Genomic DNA, 23,173 nt, shown 5'->3' with positions numbered 1-23,173 from the left:
CCCGACCCTGACGCCTGCTGCTGCTGTATATTTGGAGTTTGCGTGTCTCTGTCTCTCATCATCACGGTGGCTAGGAGATTTTAACCACCTCGCCTGGTCTACAGGTCGTGGGTTCGATCCCGACCCTGACGCCTGCTGCTGCTGCTGTGTATTTGGAGTTAGCGGTGTGTGTGCGTCTCTCTCCCCCTGTGGCCGCGTGGATGTTTCCCCGGGTCCTCCGGTGTTTCCCCCTCCACATTTATAAATCAACGGCGCGCGTTTAAGAGCATTTGGCTTCTCTACGTTTCCACACGACGATAAGCCGCTTCGTTGGGCTATGATTTGCAATAGCAAGGGCGCTTCTGAAAAATAGCCCAATAGCTCAGTGTGGCCTTACCTGCTAAAATACAAAAAGTAAAACAAAGTTTAAAATATTATTTGGTTTTTTCGTTTAAGTGACGTACATAGAAGCACAATATTTAAAAATAAAGTGAATTAAAAAGTTAAGTAAAAAAAACTCCATTGCCTATCTCGGTCGCCTGCAACCCTCTAAGCGACTGCATGAGCATCGCCCTCCCCCATGCCACCTTCCGTGCCCAACCTCCGAGGTGTTTACCCTTCAACCGGCCACTGAATTCCCAGCAACATTCGCAAAACCAGTGGCTTCTCTCCTCGGCCCACGTGACTCACAGAGGTCACGTGAACATCCAGACAGCGTGCAAATCTATGCAGTTTAAAACAACAACAACAACACATCAACCTAGCAATGAAATACGTTATCTTAAAACACTGAAAAACAACTTCGATACATTTCATATTTTCACATTAAACATTGGACTTCGTTTACTTCAGTGACGGATCTAAGTCCGTTGGGGCCTCTGGTTCTATGTAAGTCTGTGGTGGTCTCTGGTTCTATCTAAGTCTGTGGTGGTCTCTGGTTCTATGTAAGTCTGTGGGGTCTCTGCTTCTATGTAAGTCTGTGGTGGTCTCTGCTTCTATGTAAGTCTGTGAGGTCTCTAGTTATATGTAAGTCTGTGGGGTCTCTGCTTCTATGTAAGTCTGTGGTGGTCTCTGCTTCTATGTAAGTCTGTTTTTGGCGTCGCCGTTGAGCGGCTCCGTCTCGCTGTCCACCGAGAGGGCGTCTCGGAGCCGGAGGAGCCGCGTGCCGTCCACGAACGCCAGCGAGGGCTCGATCTCCCCGTCGGGCGAGGCCGCGCCGCCCTTCTGCGGGGTGCCCTTCTGCGGGGCGCCACTCTGCGGGGCGCCACTCTGCGCCCAGCTGTCCAGGGTGCTGTAGCGCAGCGGCTGCCTCTCGTGGAAGACGTAGAGGCGCGACACGGAGCTCCAGTCGTTGATGCTGGGGCTCGACGCCAAGGGGCTGCCCCCCACGTCCCTTTGGAAGAACCTGGAAAGAGGGGATTGCGTGGTGGATCATGACGGTGGTTGTGGTGATGGTGGTGGTGGTAGCGAGGAGCGGTGGTGTAGTGGTTAGCGCTAGGCTGCGTTACGAACCCGGCGACCCGAGTTCGATTCCCGCTCACGGCCAACACCGGTGACGATTATCTGAACCGGTCTTGGGCCTCCCCTAGGTCGTCTCAGCCTCAAATTAGTACCTGGTGCGGTGTAGTAAATATCGCCACTGGGGAGACAAAGGCGGCCGGGTGTGGTGCTGGCCACCCACCCCCTCGCGATCCATTCTAGCTTTTTTAGGTGCTCGCTAACAGCACTAGCTCCAACGGTCTGTTAAGGCTACATGGGGGATCTTTGTCTTTGGTGGTGATGGTTGTGGTGGTAATGGTTCTGGTGAATCCGAGCCTGGGAATTATCAATCCGTATTCACACGAAGCACGATGTGTGCGTGTGATCAGAGGATTCAAGATTATAAAGTAGAAAATGAGATGGCAAGAAGTGTTTTATCCACACAGGGGCGGCCGGGTGGCACAGAGACCCTGTGACCGACGGCATGGGGAGGGCCTTCATCCAGCAGTGGAGCACGGCGGTGGCTAGGAGATGTTAACTACCTCGCCTGGTATGCAGGTGTCGTGGGTTAGATCCCGACCCTGATGCCAACTGCTGTTTATATTTGAGTTTGCATGTTTCTCTCTCCCTGTGGTCGTGTGGATTTTTCTCCGGGTCCTCCGGCTTTCCCCTCCACATTTAGAATCATGTAGAAAATATCCCATCTGTGGACGTATATGTTGAATAAAGGTTACGTTTAGTCGTATTCTATGGGTGGAGCAGTGGCATAGACACGTGCGTTCAGAGAATTTGGCAACTGCTGTCCATCTCCACACGGAGATGGTTGAGCTATCATGTGGCCCAAGTCGCTTCTGACAAAGAGCGCCATCGCCTCGGTGGGCCTTAACTGATGAAATAAAAATAGTTGTTGTTAAATGGTTGTTATGGATAGACGAAGAGATGTAGACATATACGATGACGACGATGAGATCTACAATGATTGGTGATAGGACTCGGTCACATTGCGTGCGTTCATGTCGTGCGTGGGGATTTGGTTTTGTCTCCGGCTGACATTTTGGCGTTATCCAAGTGCTGAGATGAGACGTGCCGTGGGCCTTGGTCTGGTGTTACCAGTCGGTGTGCTACGTTCACGGAATTGCGAGTCTCTATCCTGCTGGCGAGATCCACGAAGGAGCAACGAGAATCAGAAATCTTCGTACTATTTCATTCCTACGTTTGGAAAAAAAACCCACACTCTGCGGAGCAGTGGGGGAACATACGGAGAGCCCAAGTCGGGAATCGAACCCCTCCTTGCCATGCGGCGCAAACGTCAACCACTCCGCCGCCGTCCCGTTACCTGTCCACGTTCTTCGAGGCAAGCTCTCTGGAGTGCTCCGATGCCCGCTTCTGAAAGAGCTCTCCCTCCGCCTCGATGTACCCCCGCCAGTACTGCAGGTGCAGGTAGCTGACGGGCGCGGTGCAGTGCGCCAGGCAGCTGCAGCTCATCGCGAGCACGACGGCCGTGGCCAGCAGGAACCAGCCCCAGAGCTACGTGCGCACACATCAGGGGGGGGGGGGGGCGAGTCTCACGTGGGGTCACCGTCGTTATGTGGTGCGTCTCAAGCACAGCGGGGGGTACGAATGTCATCTTGTATTGATATAGCGCCTCCATCCAAGGCGCTTTACAAGCGTTACGAGTGGTACAATAGGGTAGCTAAAAGTGATATGGTGAATAGGGATGGGAGTATGGGGAGGGGGGTTAGTGGGTGTGGGAATTACGGTGGGTAGCTAAGGATGGAGGGAAGGATGGGCCAGGGAGTTGAGGTGGGTCTTGAGGGAGAAGCGGAAACTCGACAGGGAGGTTGCTCGCTTGTTGTCCCAGTGCAAGGGGCCAAGCAGGCAAAAGGAGTGTGAACGGGATTGGGCACAAGGAGGAGTGGGAGAGATTGGGAGCGGAGCAGGCGGGAGGCGACATTACGACGAGATGAGGGAAGCGAGGTACCGTGGGGCAAGGCCATGAAGAGAGTTACTGGTAGGAACCTCCTGGTTACACCAGCCCACAGGGGATTATTGTGTCCGTCCGTCGTGCAGGGAGGGGCTGGGTGGGGAGGGGAGGGTGGGGAGGGGCTGGGTGGGGAGGGTGGGGCTGGGTGGGGAGGGGAGGGAGGGTGGGGAGGGACTGGGTGGGGAGGGTGGGGAGGGGCTGGGTGGGGAGGGTGGGGAGGGGCTGGGTGGGGATTGGCTGGTCACCCCGTGGTGCCCTTATAAAACTCAACGTTTAACCTACTCACGCCGGCTTGTGCCCGCCCTCACAGTCAGAATACACCACGCCGCCGTTGACCCTGGCCATTGACCGAGCAACCCAACGTTCCTACCAGCTCCCTCCGCAAGAATGTGTTAAATACTCGCGTAAGGAGCTTGAACAGACACCGCTAGTAGAATCGTCAGGTTTGCAATTGGGGTGGGCGGCGGCGGTTGTGGTGGGGATAAAACATTGAAACAACCAGACAGAGGGTTCACGTGTCAACGCCACATTCGGCTAGGCCTGAAGGATCCTGAAGTACGATCAGGCCAATTTGACGCCATTACTAGAACTTCACGAACTACTTATTGCTGATATTGTACACTGTGCTGCCGATGCCGCTGGTGTTGTCAGCATTCTCTTATGGCTGACGCTTAACTAACCGTGCGAAATTCCATCTTCACCTTTATTTAACCGTTGACCCGTTGGGATTCGTCGTCTCTCGAGATTTATTTGCGCAGGTTTAATTCTAAGTAATACTTTATCGTCAGGAAGATACATTTACCCCCCCAACCGCCGCAGCCACTAGAGATAACAACCGACGGCGGCTTTTAAGCGAGGAGGAAAAAAAATGAGAGCCAACGAAACTCCCCGTCAATTGGGAAATCCCCCATCAACTGCAAAGGCCTGGGGTGAGGCTTTCTTGCGTAAAAAAAAAGCGCTGTGAAAATGGCAACTTCTATCCCTCCTTTGCCTCTGCCACTACTTGGTTGTGTTTCCTTGGTAAAGAGGCAGCAACCGCAGATACGGTGAACCGCGGTTTCCCGCGGAGCTGCGTGCGATAGCGAAACGCCTCTGCAAAACAACAACGCACAAAACACGAACACGCGAGGCCCCCCCCGCCACCAACTTCCTTGTTTCACTTCCTCACACCCCCCCTCCCCCCCTGTCTGTTCTTATTTTCTAACTTTCCCGGGCGCGGCTTCTGGGGAAACCTACTTTTCTTTTTCAGCTCTCAGAATTAATGGTACATCCCCTATTTGTACCATCGGGGACCCCCCCCCACCTCCACTCGTGACGGTTCTGTTATTCACCGTGTTATGTTTGGCCTACTCTTCCACGCGAGCCTCACGTCCTGGAAGAGACGGGAGCACACGCGCTTTGCCCCCAGACCGCCGCCACCTCTCCAAGATCCCACGGGGCCGACGGTTCACCCAGCCGTCCCCTGGCAACATGAACCCAACACGTGAACCCAACACGAATCCAACATGAACCCAGTGTTCATCCGCTCGGTCTCCTCAGCGGAGTCCTCTCCTTCTGCTCCTCTGCCAGGCACTCTGTCGTGGTTATATTAGCATCGTCCTTGGATGCCGTTTAAATACCCGCAAAATGTCTTTGTTAGATTTGGAAGTATTGGCCATGCACCGGTGAACCATGACATACCAGTCCTGATAAAACAGTCTGAAATCTAATTTTTGTATCAGAAAACATGTTTCATCAGCCTTTAATAGACCCTGTCGCAAAGTTTGACGCGAATCGAAGGTTTATGCAGTCGACTGAGACTTGTTAACCATAGTCAATATTGACCGTTGATTTGACTCCGGGGTCACGCGATTTTTTGGGCCGATCAAGAGGGCGAGCGTCTGGAGCAGCAGCAGCAGCTTCCTTGCGTTGCCTTCTGAGGCTGAGGTGGGACTGCAGCATCGTCATCTTCGTCGTCTTGAACCGCCGATGGATAGTAAGGCAGGCAGAGTGTTGGGATCGTGTTGTACTTCTTCTGAATGCCTTGGGGTTCGGGGTAGGAACCGTGAGACCAAGACTAGGGCACGGGGACATCTGTCTAGGGCACGAGGAATCCAAACATCGAGCAGCCAATCGTCACCAGGCTGGGTGCTGCGGTAGGGCACCACACTGTGAAGCTTCCTCGTGGGAATATTTTGTAAGTCGGAGAACAACAATGCACTGCAATGAAATGCCCACACGGTGAGTGTTATGAAATGTGTTATGGTTCAACAAAAAGGGAAGCATTGTTAAACTCATAAGTAGAACTATTGTACATGTTCGTAAGCGTGGGCGGTGTTCGTTAGCGCAGGTGTTCGGAAGTAGATGACTGTCTGCACAGCTGTTTGTCAATCCACTGCTGGATGAAGGCCTACTGACCCCTTACTTCACCCATGCTGGCCAGTGTGGGTTTGTGAAATGCCAAAACAATTGAGTGGGTTAGTTGCACTGTGCCATGAACCCAGCGACCCGAGTTAGATTCCTGCTTACGGCCAATACCAGGGGCGATTATGTGAACCAGTCCCAGGCTGAGCCTCAAATAAGCACCTGGTGTGATGTGTAAAGATCACTGCAAGGGAGACAAAGGTGGCCAGGCGTGGTGCTGGTCACCCACCACCTTCGGTGTGCCGTGCCGGCCTTCATAGCTACTTGCTAACAGCACTTGCCCCAACTGTGTGTTGAGGTAATATGGGGGATCTTTGTAAAAAAAAATCGTGAAATGAAAAACTCGGTGTGTAATCGAGTTCTCACCAGTTTGTCTATATATGTCCATGGGTCTCTATGGAATCATCATCAGAATCTTTATTCATACTAGAGGAATCCGATGAGCTATGAAGCTCTTTTTCACAGATGTCCAGTAGGGGCGGATGACATCGTTACAACAGCAAACAGGACAGAAACACGACAGTACAAGAAAGGCAAGCAAATCTCGCACACACATACAAATACAACTGAACCATCCCCCATCAATGGGTTTACTATGTAGGGTGGTGGAGGGCACGGTAGGGCAGCGGTGGTGGCAAGGTCAGGTTCAAGCATCACTACCACCGAGAGGGGAGCCATGGGCACGAATTTAACTTGAAACTCAGAGCTCTGGTTTTGACAGCACGGTTCACAAAACGCTGCGCATTTTTGCGCGCGACAGAGGCGATGTCGACACACGCCACGTGACCTGAAAGCCCTGCACCGCTCCCCACGCGGGACAAGTTCGGACAACGTTCAGGACCCACGCCCTGGCGACACAAATGAGCCATCATTCGTGTTGGCCAGGTCGCTTCTGAAATAAGAGCTACATAGCTCAGTGGGCCTTACCTGGTAAAAATAAAAAAATAAAAGTTTAGTTTTCAAAGCCCCTCTGTATTCACCAGACCGTCGGGGCAATGGCGTTAGGTCAGATGTCAGAGATCCGCGCGTTCTCAAACGTGGCGAGTTGATGAGGCATCGAGGCCAATCGACTCACACGGAGAGCCGCGTGGAGGGAGGCCGAGCTCGGCTCGGCGAGAGCTGCCGATGGATTATCCGTCTCGTGACGAGGCCGATAGCGCGACCGAGATAACGTTGGGGAATTGCGACAACCGTCCCTGTTTGTGTTTGGGTCGGGGCATTTAGTGGTAGTGGGGGTGGTTTGATGCCAACATTCCTGTTGCGAACTCTCCACCACCCGACAGAATTTCACGCTTTTCACAACAGGGATTATTCACACGCGCGTACGGACAATGCATCAATCAGGTCTTGAGTGACAGAGCTCCTCCTCGCCCTCCTCCTTCTTCTCACCTGCTCCTCCCTTCCTCCTTCCTACCCCTTACCCCCTTACTTACCCTCCCTTCCTCCTCCTTCCTTTCCTCCTTCCCTTCCTCCTAACTCGTTCCTCTCGGCCTGCCGCGAGCTCCGCTGGGTGACGGACTGGAGACTCGCGTGGGCTGCTTCACCTCTAACTCTGTACTCGAGCCGCAGGGCTAACGAACGGGCATGCTGGCATAAAGAGCACCACGTGGCCTCAACCAAAACACACAAATTATATACTGGCGACAAAACACCCACGTTTCAAGTTGACAACAACAACAACAACACTCGCCCACGCTCACCTGAGACTGGATCGCCAGCTGCCTCAAGATCTGATCGCTCGAAGACGCAGAGATGCCCTCCGGCCTCCGGCACGGCAGGGCCGCCAAGACCGGCGCCAGCTGCGAGTGGTTCATCTTGGCCAGAGGCTCGGGCAGGTGGGAGAGGCCGTCCACCACCGTCGGCAGCCACCCTCCCAGGAAGCCGCTCTGCACCTGCGTCGAGTAAACAACAACAACAACAGCGTGTGCCACAAACCCCCAGCGATAATCAGCTGCTGGTGGTGGTTGTTGTTGTTGTTTACTCTGGGAAAGCCTTGTCACGTGGCACAAATAACTCCCAAAGGGAAGATACAGGATGCAAAAAAAGTGTTAACGCGTCTATCGGACTATCGTTGTGAATGGGAAAAGAGCGGATAACACAATGACGATAAATGATTGTTCATAGCTTAAAAAAGTTAAAAGGGTCTCCACTTCTCCGCCATCATTGTCAACGTGCGCCTGGAATCTTCTCCAGGTGGTCTCCAGAGCCCGGAGTAACATTTCTTGTCGTAATGTTGCAAATTCTCAAAAGCGTTAACATTTCTTTGTAGCAGCGCCTTGTACAATGGGCAGGGTGTGGTCAACCTGCAGAGAGAAAGGGGGTTGGGGAAAAGCAGGTTCTGGGAGTAGCGGGAGGACAGATGGAACCACGTGGCCAGAATCAGTGACACGAGAAAGGAGAGCAGCGAGCTGGGCTGCTGTGTGTGGAACACGTGGAAGACGAAATTACATCAAGGTCTCAATCACATAAATAGGGACACCCCCCCACCACCCCCCTCCCCACCACCACCACCCCCCCCCCCCACCACCACCCCCCCCCCCACCACCATGTTAGAACATGTTACGAGTGTTGTCCCAGAGATACGCTGCTGCTTGTCTAAAGAATGGTGAACAGTATTCGTCGGGGCGGCTGCTGGAGTCGAACCGCGTCCCCCTCTCTGCAGCAAGCGGTGAACGCGCTCCCGCTGAGGCCACCGCGTCGACCAGGTGGAGTTTGACCCGCACCGTCCAGGAACGAGCATCGGTAAAGTGAACAAACTAAACCGGTTTTTTGTTTTTCTATTTCACCAGGTAAGGTCCGCTGAGCTGTAGAGCTTTTGTTTGAGAAGCTGAGCTGGCTATCGTGAATGATAATAGCTCAACGACATTGCACACCGTGTGGACATTTATAGCAGCCAAATACAATAAACGCGTGATGTCGATTCCAAGTGTGGAGGGGGAAACAACCCAGAGTGGGTTCCACGCCACCACGGGGAGAGAGAGAGAGAGACACCGCAAACTCCAAATATACAACAGCAGCAGCAGCAGGCGTCGCAGGGTCGGGATCGAACCCATGACGTCCTGCACACCCGGCGAGGTAGCCAACATCTCAGAGTCACCGGCTGGCAAGGGCAAGGGAGTCTAATTCGTGCCGAGGTGTGCAACTTTGCCCACAGCTACCTCGTGACACTTGAGAAGCGTAGAAAATGTGACGGACCCCCCACCCCCCCTCCCCGCACACGGCGAGGCTGCAAGCTCCGCACAGATGGATGCTGTTGCTGCGACACGGACCTGCGCGGCGTAGGGGCTCGCTCCGCACACGAAGTAGCTGCCGTCGAACAGCGCCACGAGCAGCCACGCGCCGGGCGCCACGAGGGCCCTGCCCGTGACCGACAGCAGGATCCGCAGGAACCTCCGCAGACCTCCGAAGCCTCGGAGGGGTCTGAAGGAGCAGCAGCCGGTCACCAGCTTCCACGTCCTCGCGTTGGCCGAGTAGCCCATGGCGAGGAGGACTAGGGCCGGCACGAGCAGCGAGGTGGCGGCGTAGATTTGGCTGACGCCCGGCGAACAGGGGCACTTGAAGGTGGCGCTCTGGTAGATCTGCTCGAACGATCCGGTCAGCAGAGCCACCGCGCTGTTCCCGAGCACGGCTCTTTGAGCCTTCGCGAGTTTCAGCGCGGTCGCAAAGTGCTGAGCCATGGCCGCGTGATGAGTATCTGTGGTGGTGGTGGTGATGTGGTGGTGATGGCGTTGGTGGTGGTGGTGGGTTGGGGAGCTTTTGACGATGTCGAAATCGAGGATGTCGCGCGCGGTTGGAGTTTGAAATCGCGGAGCGGGCTGCCGTGGAGGGTGACAGCACTCGGTGACGATGGGTCGTTGTGTCCGCGCTAGGGTTTGCAAGAGCGACAATATCGGAAGGTTGTTTTCAGGAAAGCCTCCGACGAGAATAATAGAGCTGCATTCGAATGAGGAGTGTGTGCGTGTGTGTGTGTGCGCGCCCGCGGTAACATCCAGAATATTTGCGAGAGAGAGGAAGTGTTTGACCGTGTTCGGAATTGTTTCGCCGAGGGAAAATGTATTTAAGCGCCACCATGCGGGCAGATGTATGACGCGGGCAGGTGTATGATGACGCGGGCAGGTGCCTCTGTAGCGTTGCGACCCAGCAGAGATTCGCAGTGGGTGGAGGCTGATGATTGATGGTGTATGTGTGTGGTGTGTGTGTAGTGTGTGTGTCGTGTGTGTGTGTGTGGTGTGTGTAGTGTGTTGTGTATGTGGTGTGTGTGTGGTGTTGTGTATGTGGTGTGTGTGGTGTGTGGTGTGTTCTGTGTGTGTGGTGTGTGTAGTGTGTGTAGTGTGTATGTGCAGTGTGTGTAGTGTGTGTAGTGTGTATGTGCAGTGTGTGTAGTGTGTGTGTAGTGTGTATGTGCAGTGTGTGTGGTGTGTGTAGTGTGTGTGTGTATTGTGTGTTCTGTGTGTGTGTGTGTATTGTGTGTTCTGTGTGTGTGGTGTGTGTGTGTTCTGTGTATGTGGTGTGTGTGTAGTGTGTGTAGTGTGTGTGGTGTGTGTGTGTAGTGTGTGTGTGTAGTGTGTGTGGTGTGTAGTATGTGTAGTGTGTGTGTAGTGTGTGTGTAGTGTGTGTGTAGTGTGTGTGTAGTGTGTGTGTGTGGTTTGTTGTGTAGTGTGTGTATGTGCAGTGTGTGTGGTGTGTGTAGAGTGTGTGTGTGTGTATTGTGTGTTCTGTGTGTGTGGTGTGTGTAGTGTATGTAGTGTGTGGTGTGTGTAGTGTGTGTGAGTTGTGTAGTGTGTGTGTGTGTTCTGTGTGTGTGGTGTGTGCGGTTTGGGGTTTCTCCCGCCGCTACCACCACCGTCACTCGCACCGCACGGTTGGGGGCCGTCCATAAATGACGTCACGCACCTAGAGGGGGGTCAGACATTTGTGACGATATGTGACGTCACATCAAAATGCACAACTTTAAATAAATATAGACAACACGTTCCATTTAATTAAATTGATTTTTTAATAAAAAAAAATTATCCTACAACATCAGAGTGCAGCGCCACATTAAATACGCACTACAATGACAATAGTTCAAAGCGATTTGAAGAATGTTTTATTTTGGGGAGGAGGGCAGAGCTTTGTGACGTCATATTTGAGGGGGGGGGGGGTCTGACTTTTTGTGACGTCGTGTGACGAAGGGGGGGGGGGTCAAAAATCGTCCAAAATCGCGTGACGTCATTTATGGACGGCCCCTAACATCAGGTGACTGAGCAAACGAAAAACTCGCACTTGCTCCAGGATTGCATGAATTATGATCTATAATACAATAATAGACACCTGCGAACCCTGATCAGTGCCTACCTTATTACAGACCAATTCAGACCGTATTGGCGCTTATACATCTCAAAGTTCGTCCTACAAAGTCCCATCACAAGGGAGAAACACAAATCATAGACCTGAAAACTCAATTTCCCTGTACAAGAATACGGAGTAAACCCTGTGGGTGGACACGGCATGGCCTTACCACTCGTTTCTGCTATAAATGTCCACGTGAAAAGCCACTTTTTAAAATCCTTTATATTAAGTTCGCTTGCTTGCTTACGACCGTGCAAATCTTTCGGTCGTTTTTTAACCCACTTCCCGTGATCCAATCGAGCTGACATTTTGCACACAGACTCGTTGTGCGTGACAATTAATGTTCGTGAATTTTTTTTTCCAAAAGTTTACACTTTTTAGGACAAAAATATTATATTTAATTACCAATTGCTTAATAGTGCAATGCAATCATCTGACCCATAGGTGGCAGCCATCTCAAGCCAGAGGACGAGAGGACGCTAGCCGCCACGCATATAAAGGATTTATAGTGAAAAACTTTGTTTTTACGGGTTATACTTGTTTAGTTCTCATTTGTGATGGCCAGGTCGCTTTTGAAAAGTAATTTAATACCTCTGTGGGCTTTGCCTGGTAGTAGGATGGGGATGCTTCCGTTTTGTTTGGATTATTTGTTTTATTTGAATGATTTGTTTATCTTTATTGTACTTTGCACTGCTGTTTTTCTTGTATTGGTTGTTGTTGAAACGTTCCTTACCCGCCCCTACTCGACATGGGATGAACACAATTGCTTTATAGCTTATCGGATTCTTTCTGCACTTTAAATATTGGTTCATGTAAATATCATGTTTTTTTCGGTGAAGTTACGTAGGTAAAAAAATAATATAATAAACATAAATGAAAATAACTAAATTAAATCACGATGTTTCGGAAGCAACACAAGCCTCCGTCATCAGGTGTAACTGCAAGTATGAATCCTTGCAGTCACGAAAGCTTCAAATTTAGAATTCATTTTTCGATTTAAAGCTTTCGTGACTGCAGGGATTCATCTTCTTGGTTCTTTTGGTAAAGTCACGTAGAATGGAAATAATAAAATAATAATAATAAAACATAATAAAATAATTCTCACGACGTCGTGACTTTACCGAAAGAACCAAGAAAATCTAGAATTCATGTAAATATTCAGATTCCTAAAGTCGGTCGCCATGGCAACACCGACCGGAAAGCGCTTGGCACTGGACGCCCAATCGCGCACGATTCGCGGTGACGTCGATTTCCCTTTGCGTCGTGACGTCATTTCCCTTTGCGTCGTGACGTCGCCGTCCCGTGCGTCATGTAGTCGCCGTCCCGTGCGTTGTGACGTCACGTCCCTTTGCGTCGTGACGTCGCCGTCCCGCGCGGCGCGACTTAAAAGTCCCTGCGTCATGACGTCATCGGCCCGCTGTGCCGCGCCGTCCCGTGCGTCGTGACGTCATCACGCACGCCGAGCGAGACGAGCAGCGATGGCGGCGTCCAGGGAGCGCGCCGTGCAGGACCTGCAGCAGTGGAAGGAGAAGGATCTGAAGAAGCGGCGCAAGCTGCAGACGAGGAGGAAGGCGGAGAAGCGGCCCGAGTACGTCGTGGAGCAGGAGGCCATCGCCAAGCTCACCGACAGATACGCGCAGGTTTGGACGCCGGCTTCTCGGGGGCCCGAGCGGCACACGTGGGTGGCCTGGGGAGGGTGCAGGAGCGGACTTGTGTGCGGTCTTTTATTGATACTTTTTGTGTTTGTTCATATTTATAGTTTTTCTGTTTGGTTATATTTGGTGACTTGCTTACCCTTTGCTCTATTTTGTACTCCGATTGTTTTATTTTGTAACTTGCTGATCCGGCCCTGTGGATAAAGAGCTGCTTAGCTAATCGGATTCCTCCAGTACACTGTACACACTTAGATGTTTCTTCTTCTTGGTTCTTTCGGTAAAGTCACGTAGAATGGAAATAATAAAATAATAAAAATCAAACAATAATAATACCGAAAGAACCAAGAAGATGAATCCCTGCAGTCACGAAAGCTTTAAATCGAAATTCATACTTAGATGTTGTGTTATCCGATTGCTGGGGTCTTGTGTCTCACTCCCAGGCCCCCCGTGTCCGGGGTTGAATTGTTGAGGATAGTTCTCTGGGGAGTGGTGAGTGTCCACTGAGTGTGAATGGTGATTATTAGGTAATTGTCAAGTGAGTGTGTTTTGTTAGGAAAGTGTTGGGTGAGTGAGTGGCTCAGGTGAGCGAGTTACGTCTGGTAATTGGTGAGAAACAGGTGAGGGTGGATGTTTGGTGAGCGGTGAGTGTGTGTTGCTTGGTGAGTTGTATGTGCCAGGTCTCTGGTGAATGTTGGTTGAGTGGTGTTTGGTGAGTGGGTGGGTGGTGAGTTATGAGTGGTGAGTGGGTGGGTGGTGAGTGGTAGAGTGTTGAGTGGGTGAGTGGTGAGTGTTGAGTGAGTGAGTGGTGAGTTTCGAGCGTAAGCCTGAGGCACAATGTGGTCACTGGTCCCTGTACCAGGGGTTCCTGGTCCCGCATTTTGGAGTCCCCAGTCACTGGTTTATTATAAACTCCGCATTGCGTGTGTTGTGTATGGCGAGTGGTCAGTGGTATCAGGTAAGTAGTGAGTGTCTGGTGAGTGTGAGTTGTAGGTGAGGATCGGGTGAAGTGAGTGGTGGGAGTTTGGTGAGCAGTTAGTGATGTGGGTGGCTTGTCAATGTGAATGTCTGGTGGGGTGAGTGGTGACTGGTGACCAACGTAGCTAGTGGCAGGTGTAATTGTCGCCGTTCTTGTTGTTACAGATCAATGTCGCGGACGTTGTGAAGTTTTCCGATTTCCCGCTGTCCAAGAAGACGCTTAAAGGTGAGCGATGCTGCTCCAGCACCCGCAGCACTACACTTACTCATATTCTTAGGTTTTTTCGGTAAAGTCACGTAGGTAAAAAATTTAAATTAATAAAAGTAAAATAAAAATAAAATAAAAATCACTTGCAACTGAATCTCTAAGAGGTGCTTTTCATAGGCAACACGGAGGAGGAAGAAGTCTAAGTGATTGCCACCGCAGGATACGCTTCGGCGATTCTCCATAGAATTTACTGGCGATCCCCAATTCCGTGACCCGTCCACCCACTTGGGAACGGTGTTCGTTTCAAAGAATTGCATTGAGATTTAGCGATTCCGGGATGGGGGTTGTGGTCGTCGCTTGACCCGACCCATGTGGATTGGCTTCTAAGCCCGTCACGCACAAGACACATCGTGTGCCGTTGACATCTCGCTCGTTACTATGGCGTGCTCGCTTGTCGGTTGTGCTACGTATGCCGCCAATGCTGTATCGGTTGTGCAGCTGCCCCGTATTGGCTGTGCCTCCGACGTATTGGTTTATTCCTCTGTCACTTTCGGTTGTGTCGATGAAGTCAAATCGGTTTTTGTCGCAGGTCTGCAGAATGCGGAGTACCGCTTACCGACGGAGATCCAGCGCAGGACGGTGGGGCTGGCGCTACAAGGCCAAGACGTCCTTGGAGCAGCCAAGACCGGATCCGGCAAAACCCTCGCCTTTCTCATCCCCGTGAGCGCTGCCCGCCTGTACTCGCTTTACCGCCTGTGCCACCTGTGCGACTTTGCCGCCTGCGCCGCCAGCACCGCTGGGCTGACGATTTTTTATGCTTCCCAACTAAACCTCGGCCCGTCTGTCTGTAAACGGGAAGGCACGATAACTCGGAGAGCGATCCAATACTAGCGAACCTGTACCACGAATCCAGTGAACATGTATGATTCTTGGGCACGGCCAACATTGATGACTATATCTGATCGTGTCCAGAGCCTACCCTAGGATGCTTTTGTAATTATTTTTTATTTGCTTATTTTTGATCTGATTTATAGTTGCTTCGTTGTTGTATTTTGTTTTACGTTATTGCCTGTGTTATTTATGCAACCCCGGTCAGTTACTCTGGCATGCGAGGCTTCGCCCGGTCTCTCTGAGTTCTCGCCTGGTGAAATGAAACCAACTTGAAACTTAAAGCTTCACCCCTGGCCCTCCCACCCACCCGCCCCAGGCTCTGGAGTGCCTCTACCGGAAGCAGTGGACGGCAGACGATGGTCTGGGCGTGCTCATCATCTCCCCGACGCGGGAGCTCGCCTTCCAGACCTTCGAGGTCCTGCGCAAGGTCGGCAAGTACCACGAGTTCTCAGCGGGCCTCATCATCGGGGGCAAGGTGAGAAGGAGGAGCGGGAGGGCGGCGTCTGTGACGTCCGCCCGACGGCAGGCACGTCGTCGTTACGACGCGAGGAACCTGCGGCATGCGCGGTTTTATCCGGCCCCCGACTTAACTTGGTAATGGCCCGTGGGGTCCACGTGCAGCCTACCACTTTGGCTATGGCGTTTTGAATTTGGAAATCTGCGGGAGTGAGCGTCCGGGGAGTACTCGCACGTCGGGCACTGTCTGCCAGGTGTGAACGACCTGGGCCGCTTCCGCAAATTTCTCCCCGTTTCACGTCAAGTTACAGCCCAGAAAGGTTACCAGCGGCCTGCATTTCTGTCGAGCCACGGTTTTCGGCCGCCGCTTTTGCAAACGCTTCACCCTCCCTGGCAGCTAAAGCAAGCGTCGTGCGTGTCTCCCGCCCGCGTCTCCCGCCTGCGAGCGCAGGACGTGAAGGAGGAGTCTGAGAGGATCCATCGGACCAACGTCATCATCTGCACGCCGGGGCGGCTGCTGCAGCACATGGACGAAACGAGCTACTTCTATGCCAACAACCTCCAGCTGCTCGGTGAGTGGGGCCGCGCGCACGGGACACTCGCCGTGATCTAACTAGCTGCTTTTGTCCATCTGCTACCGCCGGGTGAAGGGCATCAAGGGTCGGTGGATTACTCCGGCGGGCGTTGTGAAACCGGAACAGCCAGTAGACCGGAAAGCATTCTCCAATTCCAGCGTGCTCACTGCGACACCACGACAGCTTTCTTAATTTCTCAGCCAAGAGCGTGAAAATTTAATCGTCAAATTTGGTCGTGAGAATCGTTCTTAAACTTACCGCGCGGCAAACTGAAACGATAATAATTGACGTGTCATTAAACACTTGCACGCAAGGTGACGACTAAATTTGTTTGGCCATGTCGGGTAGTGGAAGGTTTCTAACGACACAGATTTGGTCAGATTCCTCTTACGAGACCTAATCAAAAAAAAATCTATTAGGAATGAATTTGCGGGTCATTGTTAATTTTGGCGACTTGGCGGTGGTGGCGGTGCTGTCCCCCGGCAGTCCTGGACGAGGCTGACCGCATCCTGGACCTGGGCTTTGCGGTGACGGTGAACGCGGTGGTGGAGAACCTCCCGGCCGGCCGGCAGACGCTGCTCTTCTCCGCCACGCAGACCAAGTCCGTGCGCGACCTCGCACGGCTCAGCCTGCGCGACCCCGCCTACGTGTGGGTGCACGAACAGGCCAAGTACAGGTGTGTGGGGGGGGGGACAGCCAGGTACAGGTGTGTGGGGCCAGTACAGGTGTGAGGGGGAGCACCGGTACAGGTGGGTAGGTCGTGTACAGGTGTGTGGGGGACGGCCAGGTACAGGTGTGTGGAGCGAATGCAGGTGTGATGGGGAGCACCGGTACAGGTGTGTGACGGGGGGGGGGGCAGCCAGGTACAGGTGTGTGGGGCCTGGACAGGTGTGAGGGGGAGCACCGGTACAGGTGTGTGGGGGGGTACCACATTACAGGTGTGTGGAGCGCGTATAAGTAAAGGTGTGTGGGGCGTGTACAGGTGTGTGGGGGCTCATACAGGTGTGTTGGGGGGGGGAGCACGAGTACAGGTGTGTGGGGTGCAAGTGTTTGGGGTGTGTGGTGCACAGGTCCAGACGAGTGAGACAGGCATAGTGAGAGCGAGGTGGGATTGTGGTGTGTGGTGGAGTGGTGGCACCTTGCTTCAAACCTGGCGATCTGAGTTTGATACCTGTTTGGTGCCAAATCCAGTGACAATTATATGAACCGATTCTGGACCTCCCAGAGGTCTACTCAGCCTCAAATTAGTACCTTGTGCGGGGTGTAAACACTGCGAAATGGGGCGTCAGTTGGCTGGATGTGATGCTGGCCACCCACCCCCTCATGTGCCATGCTGGCCTTTATAGGTTGTTGCTAACAGCACTTGCTCCTGAAGTCTGTGAAGGCTATATGGGGGATCTTTGTCTTTCTGGCAGCACCCCAGCCACCCTGGAGCAGAACTACGTGGTGTGTGAGCTCCACCAGAAGGTGAACATGCTCTACTCCTTCATCAAGAGCCACCTCACCAAGAAGGTCATCGTCTTCTTCTCCAGCTGCAAGCAGGTGTGGCACGTGGCACTGCGTGTCATGATCAATCCACTGCTGGATAAGTGACATCCGTGGTCATCGTCGTTGTCCCCCGGCGGTCCAGCGCTTTACCCGTCCGTCTCGCTGCCGCACGTGAACTAATTTCATCGCTCCGTCTCCGCGGTGCTCGCGGTCTGAGACGCGTTCTCTCTCCTTGGGCTGCCGGGAAGGCCCTCCCAAAGGCATGGCCATCTCTCGCGGTCCCACGCTGTAATGATTCCCACACTATCACGGTCCCGCGCTGTCACGGTCCGTCTAGCGTGCGAGCTGCTTGCGTCACCACTGCGCCATTAGTCATGACCGCAGTGCGTCGTAGCTCTAGTGACGTGTCCTACCCAAGCCCACGTTTTCATAATAGTCGCTCAACGTAAAAAACGACATCTCAGCAGCCGCACGGAATTCTGGAAGTGCATACGTTTATCAGCATTGGTTCAACACAACAGTACTCTGGGGAGGTTTAGGCATTGAGTGTCTCATCAACACAGTCGCCAGGCTTACTTGAACCAAAGCTGGTGGACTGCCAGATGTTTGTAAGCAAGGAAAGAGCCGGTCTTGTTCTGTGCAGGTCAAACACAAAACTTGTACACAACACACAATAATCGGCGCCGTGTGTTCTCCCCAATTTTGTGTTATGAAATGTCCAAAACGAATCCATGCATTCCTCTGTCGGCCTTCATCCAAAAGTTGATTGGCAAAGCACTGAAGTATATTATTTACATTTATTATTGCGTGTTGTTACTTAGTCGGTCACGTGACAAACCTGTTAAGCTGCGCCGCGCCGCTTGCTGTGCCGCTCGCTGTGCCTCGCCGCTCACCACGCCGCTTCCTGCCCCACTCGCTGTGCCGCTCGCCACGCCGCTCGCTGTACCGCGCCCCTCCTCGCTGTGCCGCTCCATCCCGCAGGTGCAGTTCCTGTTCCACGCTTTCTGCCGCCTGCGGCCAGGAATGCCCATCCTGGCGCTGCACGGCAAGCAGCAGCAGATGAAGCGGATGGACGTGTACCAGGACTTCTGCCGCAAGAAGTCGGCCGCCCTCTTCGCCACCGACATCGCTGCTCGAGGCCTCGGTACCCGACCACCGCCACCACACAAACACCCCCCCCTTGCCACCACCGCTGTTACACTCTGACAATGAGTCACCTATTGCCCCCCCCCACCTCCCCGGCTTGCCCTTGCATCTTGTTGTGCGTGTGTGTGTTGTGTCTTATTGTTACTGTGACGTATGATGTAGTTTCGTGTTGAAGTGGAGACCCACATCTAACAGAGATGTAAACATCTGGCAGTCCACCAGCTTTGGTTCAAGCAAGCCTGGCGACTGTGTTGATGAGACACTGAATATCGAAACCGGTCCAGAGTACTCTTGTGTTGAACCCAATGCTGCCGAACTTGCGCACTCCTTACAATGCCGTGAAGCCGCTGAGATGTGTGTTACCGGGGTGTGTGTTGCGTGTCTTGTCCTTGTGTCGCCGCTTACTAAGATCAAGGAAAGCCTCGCAGACCCTCAAGACTCTTCTTCAGGAGTTTGTTGTTTTTGTTATCGTACTGCCCTTCTGTCGATCCACTGCTGGATGACAGCCTCCCCATGCCGTGCGGGTCGTGGCCGCTAATTGACCGTACTTCACCCGACTGGTCCGTGCGGGTTTGTGAAGGTGAAGGCCACCGGTGTGTACCTGGAGAAATAAAAAGCCGTAAAACACATTTGATGGGGATATACACCCTTCTCCTGGCCAAAGTATTCCTAGGCCATATTCTTGGTTCTTTTGGTAAAGTCACGTAGAAGGAAAATAATAAAATAATGCAAATATAAAACAAAAAATATTTTCACGACGTTTCGACTGCAACACAAGCAATCATCATCAGGTGTGTTGTTTTATATTTGTATTTTTTTTATTATTTCACTTCTACGTGACTTTACCGAAAGAACCAAGAATATGAATCCCTGCAGTCACGAAAGCTTTAAATCAAAATGTATTCCTCGGCCGTCGCTCATCCAATCACGGAGTAGGTTCAGGTCCCTGCTGGGCTTGCGAGATGCGACGAGATGAGGCGTGATTTGTCCACTGCTGTACCGCCATCACCTGTCCAACACTCTGCGCGTGATTACCAGGTGTTATAGGCTCGAGCTACCTGCCAGCCGTACAGTAACCAGGTTCGTTTTTCTGCTGGGCTTGCGAGGAGTGACGGTGCCGACATGTGGTCGTTGTGTTGTCGACGCGCTCAGATTTCCCGGCCGTCAGCTGGGTGCTGCAGTTCGACTGCCCTGAGGATGCCAGCACCTACATCCATCGCGCGGGGCGCACAGCCCGGTAGCTCCCGCACGCACGCACGCAAAGAACCCCCGTGTAGCCTGTGCACACCGTTGGGGCAAGTGCTGTTTGCAAGCACCTATGAAGGCTGGTGCGGTACACGAGGGAGTTGGTGGCCAGCACCACGCCCAGCACCACCACGTCTTTGTCTTCCAAGTGATGTTGTTTACATGTCGCACTAGGTACTCCTTTTGAGGCTGAGTTGATCTAGGGGAGGCCTAGGACCGTATAAATAGATGGTCCTCACCAGTGTTTGGTCATGAGTGGGAATCGAACTCGGGTCACCGGGTCAGTAGCGCAGTACGCTAACCACTGCACCACTGCTCCACACTACGCACCAATACCAGTACCCGCCATTTGCCACTAAGAGGTGATGACGTCACCACATCTGTGCCAGGCCAGGTGCACTTTTGAGCCCACGTGAAGTGTCGAAGGCTCACTGCTGGCAGGAGGTCACGGGTACAGACCCAGGTGGTGCCGTGGGTTGACTGACGGAGATGACTGGCAAATGCACCAGCTGCGCCCCCTACTGTGGCAGGCTCGGTACAGGTCACGGGTACAGACCCAGGTGTTGACTGACCGAGATGACTGGCAGATGCATGCGCCAGCTGTGTGCGATGTCCGCCTGTTTGCCCGTGTCGCCACCATCGTTCCCGCCGGTGCAGGTACCAGGAGGATGGCGAGGCGCTGCTGATGCTGCTGCCCTCTGAGGAGGCCGGCATGGTGAAGCAGCTGCAGGAGCGCAAGGTTCCCATCAACAAGATCCGGTGAGCACCAGCCGGCACCCACAGGAGGGTGGAGCTCGGTGGGGTGGAGCGAGACAGGGTGGAGCTAGGGAGGGTGGAGCGAGGGGGGGTGGAGCTATGGAGGGTGGAGCTTGGTGGGGTGGAGCTAGGAGGGTGGAGCTAGGGAGGGTGGAGCGAGGTAGGGTGGAGCGAGGTAGGGTGGAGCGAGGCAGGGTGGAGCGAGGCAGGGTGGAGCGAGTCCTCGACACGGGTGGAGGGAATCGGTGAAACCAGGTGGCCGGATGGGCCTCGCCAGGGGGCGCCCGTGCCGTGTGTGGGTGTGAAGTGCGGCTGCAGCTGCTGGTGTCCAGGGCGTGTCCGCACTGCTCGAAGTGAGTGTGTGTCGTGTGTGAGCGGTAGTGTAGCGGTTCGCGCTACGCTGCGCTACGAACCCGGTGACCACAGTTCAATTCCCGCTCACGGCCAACTACCAATGGCAATTATCTGAACCGGTCCTGGACCTCCCCTAGGTCGACTCGGCCTCAAATAAGTACCTGGTGCGTTGTGTAAAAACATCGCCACTGGGGAGATAAAGGCGGTCGGGCGTGGTGCTGGCCACCCACCCCCTCGTGTACCCTTCTGGTCTTCATAGGTGCTCGCTAACAGCGCTTGCCCCAATAGTCTGTTTAGGCTATACGGGGGGGCGTCTTTATCTTTGTAGCGTCTAGCGCGTTGCGCTCTGAATCCAGCGACCTGAGTTCGATTCCCACTCAAGGTCAACACTAGTGACAACTAACCAAACCGGTCCTAGGCCTCCCTATGTCGACTCAGCCTCAAATGAGTACCTGGTGCGGTGTGTAAACATCGCCACTGGGGAGACAAAGGTTGTCGGGCGAGGTGCCGGCCTCGATAGGTGCTCGCTAAGAGCGCTTGCCCCAAAAAGTCTGTTAAGGCGATAGGGGAGATCTTTTTTGTTTTGTTACGTGTGGTCACCTTGGGGTGCGACAGGAATGTCCTCTGGCTCCTAAATGAGTTTACATATTTTTTTGAGCATTTAGTTTTTCCTATGGCTTTAACAGAGGAATGTTTATCTGGTCCAGATATAATGAGAGGCTTGTCGATGCCTGTGTGCAGTCAAAGGATGGCTGCCTTCTAGTCAAACATGTTATCATATATGCTGATGATCTGGTCATTGCTGCTCACTTTGAGAATGAGTTGCAGACCTGGAGGATGGCAATAAGAGGTGGGGGCCTTACCATCAGCTCCACAAAAACAAAGCACCTACCTGGGTGTTTTATGTCATCAAATACTCCCCCCTCCTCCTCCACTCTCTATTAATGATGAGGCAGTTTTTAAGAGTGTGGAGACGTTTTTGTACCCGGGTGGAGGAGTTGGCTCACAAAGAGTTAGCAGAGTGAGGAGCACAGGCGATGCATCTGTACCATTGATCTGTCAACCCATGGCACCTGGGTCTGGCCCGTGACCTCCTGCCAGTGACCATTTGACACTTCACATGGCCTGAAGGTGGACCTAGTCTGGCACAAGCGCTTGTGACGACGTCGCCGCCACTTAGTGGCGAATGGCGGCCATTGTCGTATTATGTGAAGTCGTCAGTGCCGGGGAGGCGAAAACTGTTGGCTGTGGCGATGGCCGTGGCACCCTTTCGTGTGCTTAGTAGGTGCTAGATAACAGCTCTTAACCCCAAGTGTCTGTATGGCTGTAGGGGGATTTTTGTCTTCATGCGTTTGTCTTGGGAAGTGTTTAATTCTCGCTGCAGAAGTTGAGGAGACAGTTGTCGAGGCAAAATTAATTTAAAAATATTGCAAATTAATTTTCTTTCAGGTCTCCAAGTTTTGGGCCACGCTTTGATCAATTTGTCCAGTTGGCAATCGGGCTAATTCCCGAACAGCAACACAAAAAGTTTTGCTCGTATTTGATCACGTTTACTAGAGGTAACATGACCACCCCCCCCCCCCCCCCCCCCAGTTGCAGACGGATTGACGGACACGCACACACGCACAGATCTAACGTAACAAGCTGTACACTTTGGCTGGTAAATGTTAAATTAAAAGCAACTGGCCAGAGAAGTAGATGGCACCTCCGATGAGTTGGTCGGCTATGTACGGCGCGAAGGAAGTTCCACGTCCATCTGTACAGAGAGACATCCTAATGCACGCCGCTCCTGAATGCGGGTCTTGAGACTCGGCTTTCCAGGGGAACACGTAAACACCGTTTCCTTGAGCGTCGTGTTACCTCTCTGGCACGCGGCTCGGTCGCCTCTCGGTTCGCGAGCGCAATGCCCAACTCCGGTGTGCGCAGCGGCAGCGGCGGCGGCCGCTTTGGGAACGAACGCGTGACCAAACAGACGGCGCGGACACGGCAACGGCGACAAACACGGGGCCCGTAACAATGCTGTTGACAAACACGGGGCCCGTAACAACGCTGTTGACAAACACGGGGCCCGTAACAACGCTGTTGACAAACACGGGGCCCGTAACAAGGCTGTTGACAAACACGGGGCCCGTAACAAGGCTGTTGACAAACACGGGGCCCGTAACAACGCTGTTGACAAACACGAGGCCTGTAACAACGCTGTTGACAAACACGGAGCCCGTAACAACGCTGTTGACAAACACGGGGC

At 53.1% G+C, this 23,173-nt stretch overlaps 2 protein-coding genes across 5 annotated transcripts in view; one reads left to right on the top strand and one right to left on the bottom strand.

The window, feature by feature from the left end:
* Nucleotides 1-1,044: 1,044 nt before the first annotated feature.
* LOC144950332 (calcium homeostasis modulator protein 6-like) lies at nucleotides 1,045-9,695 on the bottom strand. The gene is made up of 4 exons (XM_078880446.1): nucleotides 9,109-9,695; nucleotides 7,546-7,731; nucleotides 2,795-2,985; nucleotides 1,045-1,384 (listed from the first exon to the last, which is right to left on the bottom strand). The coding sequence occupies exons 1-4, from the start codon at nucleotides 9,520-9,522 to the stop codon at nucleotides 1,057-1,059; spliced, it is 1,119 nt and encodes a 372-aa protein (XP_078736572.1). The 5' UTR covers nucleotides 9,523-9,695; the 3' UTR covers nucleotides 1,045-1,056.
* Nucleotides 9,696-12,650: 2,955 nt separating this feature from the next.
* The window catches only part of DDX10 (DEAD-box helicase 10), a 36,906-nt gene continuing 26,383 nt past the window's right edge, over nucleotides 12,651-23,173 (top strand). For all 4 annotated transcript variants that reach the window (XM_078880445.1, XM_078880444.1, XM_078880443.1 and 1 more), the window contains exons 1-10: nucleotides 12,651-12,816; nucleotides 13,972-14,032; nucleotides 14,604-14,734; nucleotides 15,222-15,380; nucleotides 15,813-15,933; nucleotides 16,423-16,612; nucleotides 17,352-17,478; nucleotides 18,406-18,568; nucleotides 19,723-19,807; nucleotides 20,473-20,574. In XM_078880445.1, coding sequence (XP_078736571.1) covers nucleotides 12,655-12,816; nucleotides 13,972-14,032; nucleotides 14,604-14,734; nucleotides 15,222-15,380; nucleotides 15,813-15,933; nucleotides 16,423-16,612; nucleotides 17,352-17,478; nucleotides 18,406-18,568; nucleotides 19,723-19,807; nucleotides 20,473-20,574 — 1,301 coding nt within the window. In that variant the 5' untranslated portion in view covers nucleotides 12,651-12,654. The remainder of the gene's footprint in view (nucleotides 12,817-13,971; nucleotides 14,033-14,603; nucleotides 14,735-15,221; nucleotides 15,381-15,812; nucleotides 15,934-16,422; nucleotides 16,613-17,351; nucleotides 17,479-18,405; nucleotides 18,569-19,722; nucleotides 19,808-20,472; nucleotides 20,575-23,173) is intronic.

Source organism: Lampetra fluviatilis, chromosome 57 (assembly GCF_964198595.1).
Source record: "Lampetra fluviatilis chromosome 57, kcLamFluv1.1, whole genome shotgun sequence".
Classification (NCBI taxonomy): domain Eukaryota; kingdom Metazoa; phylum Chordata; class Hyperoartia; order Petromyzontiformes; family Petromyzontidae; genus Lampetra; species Lampetra fluviatilis.
This window is presented reverse-complemented; position numbering and strand designations above follow the sequence as displayed.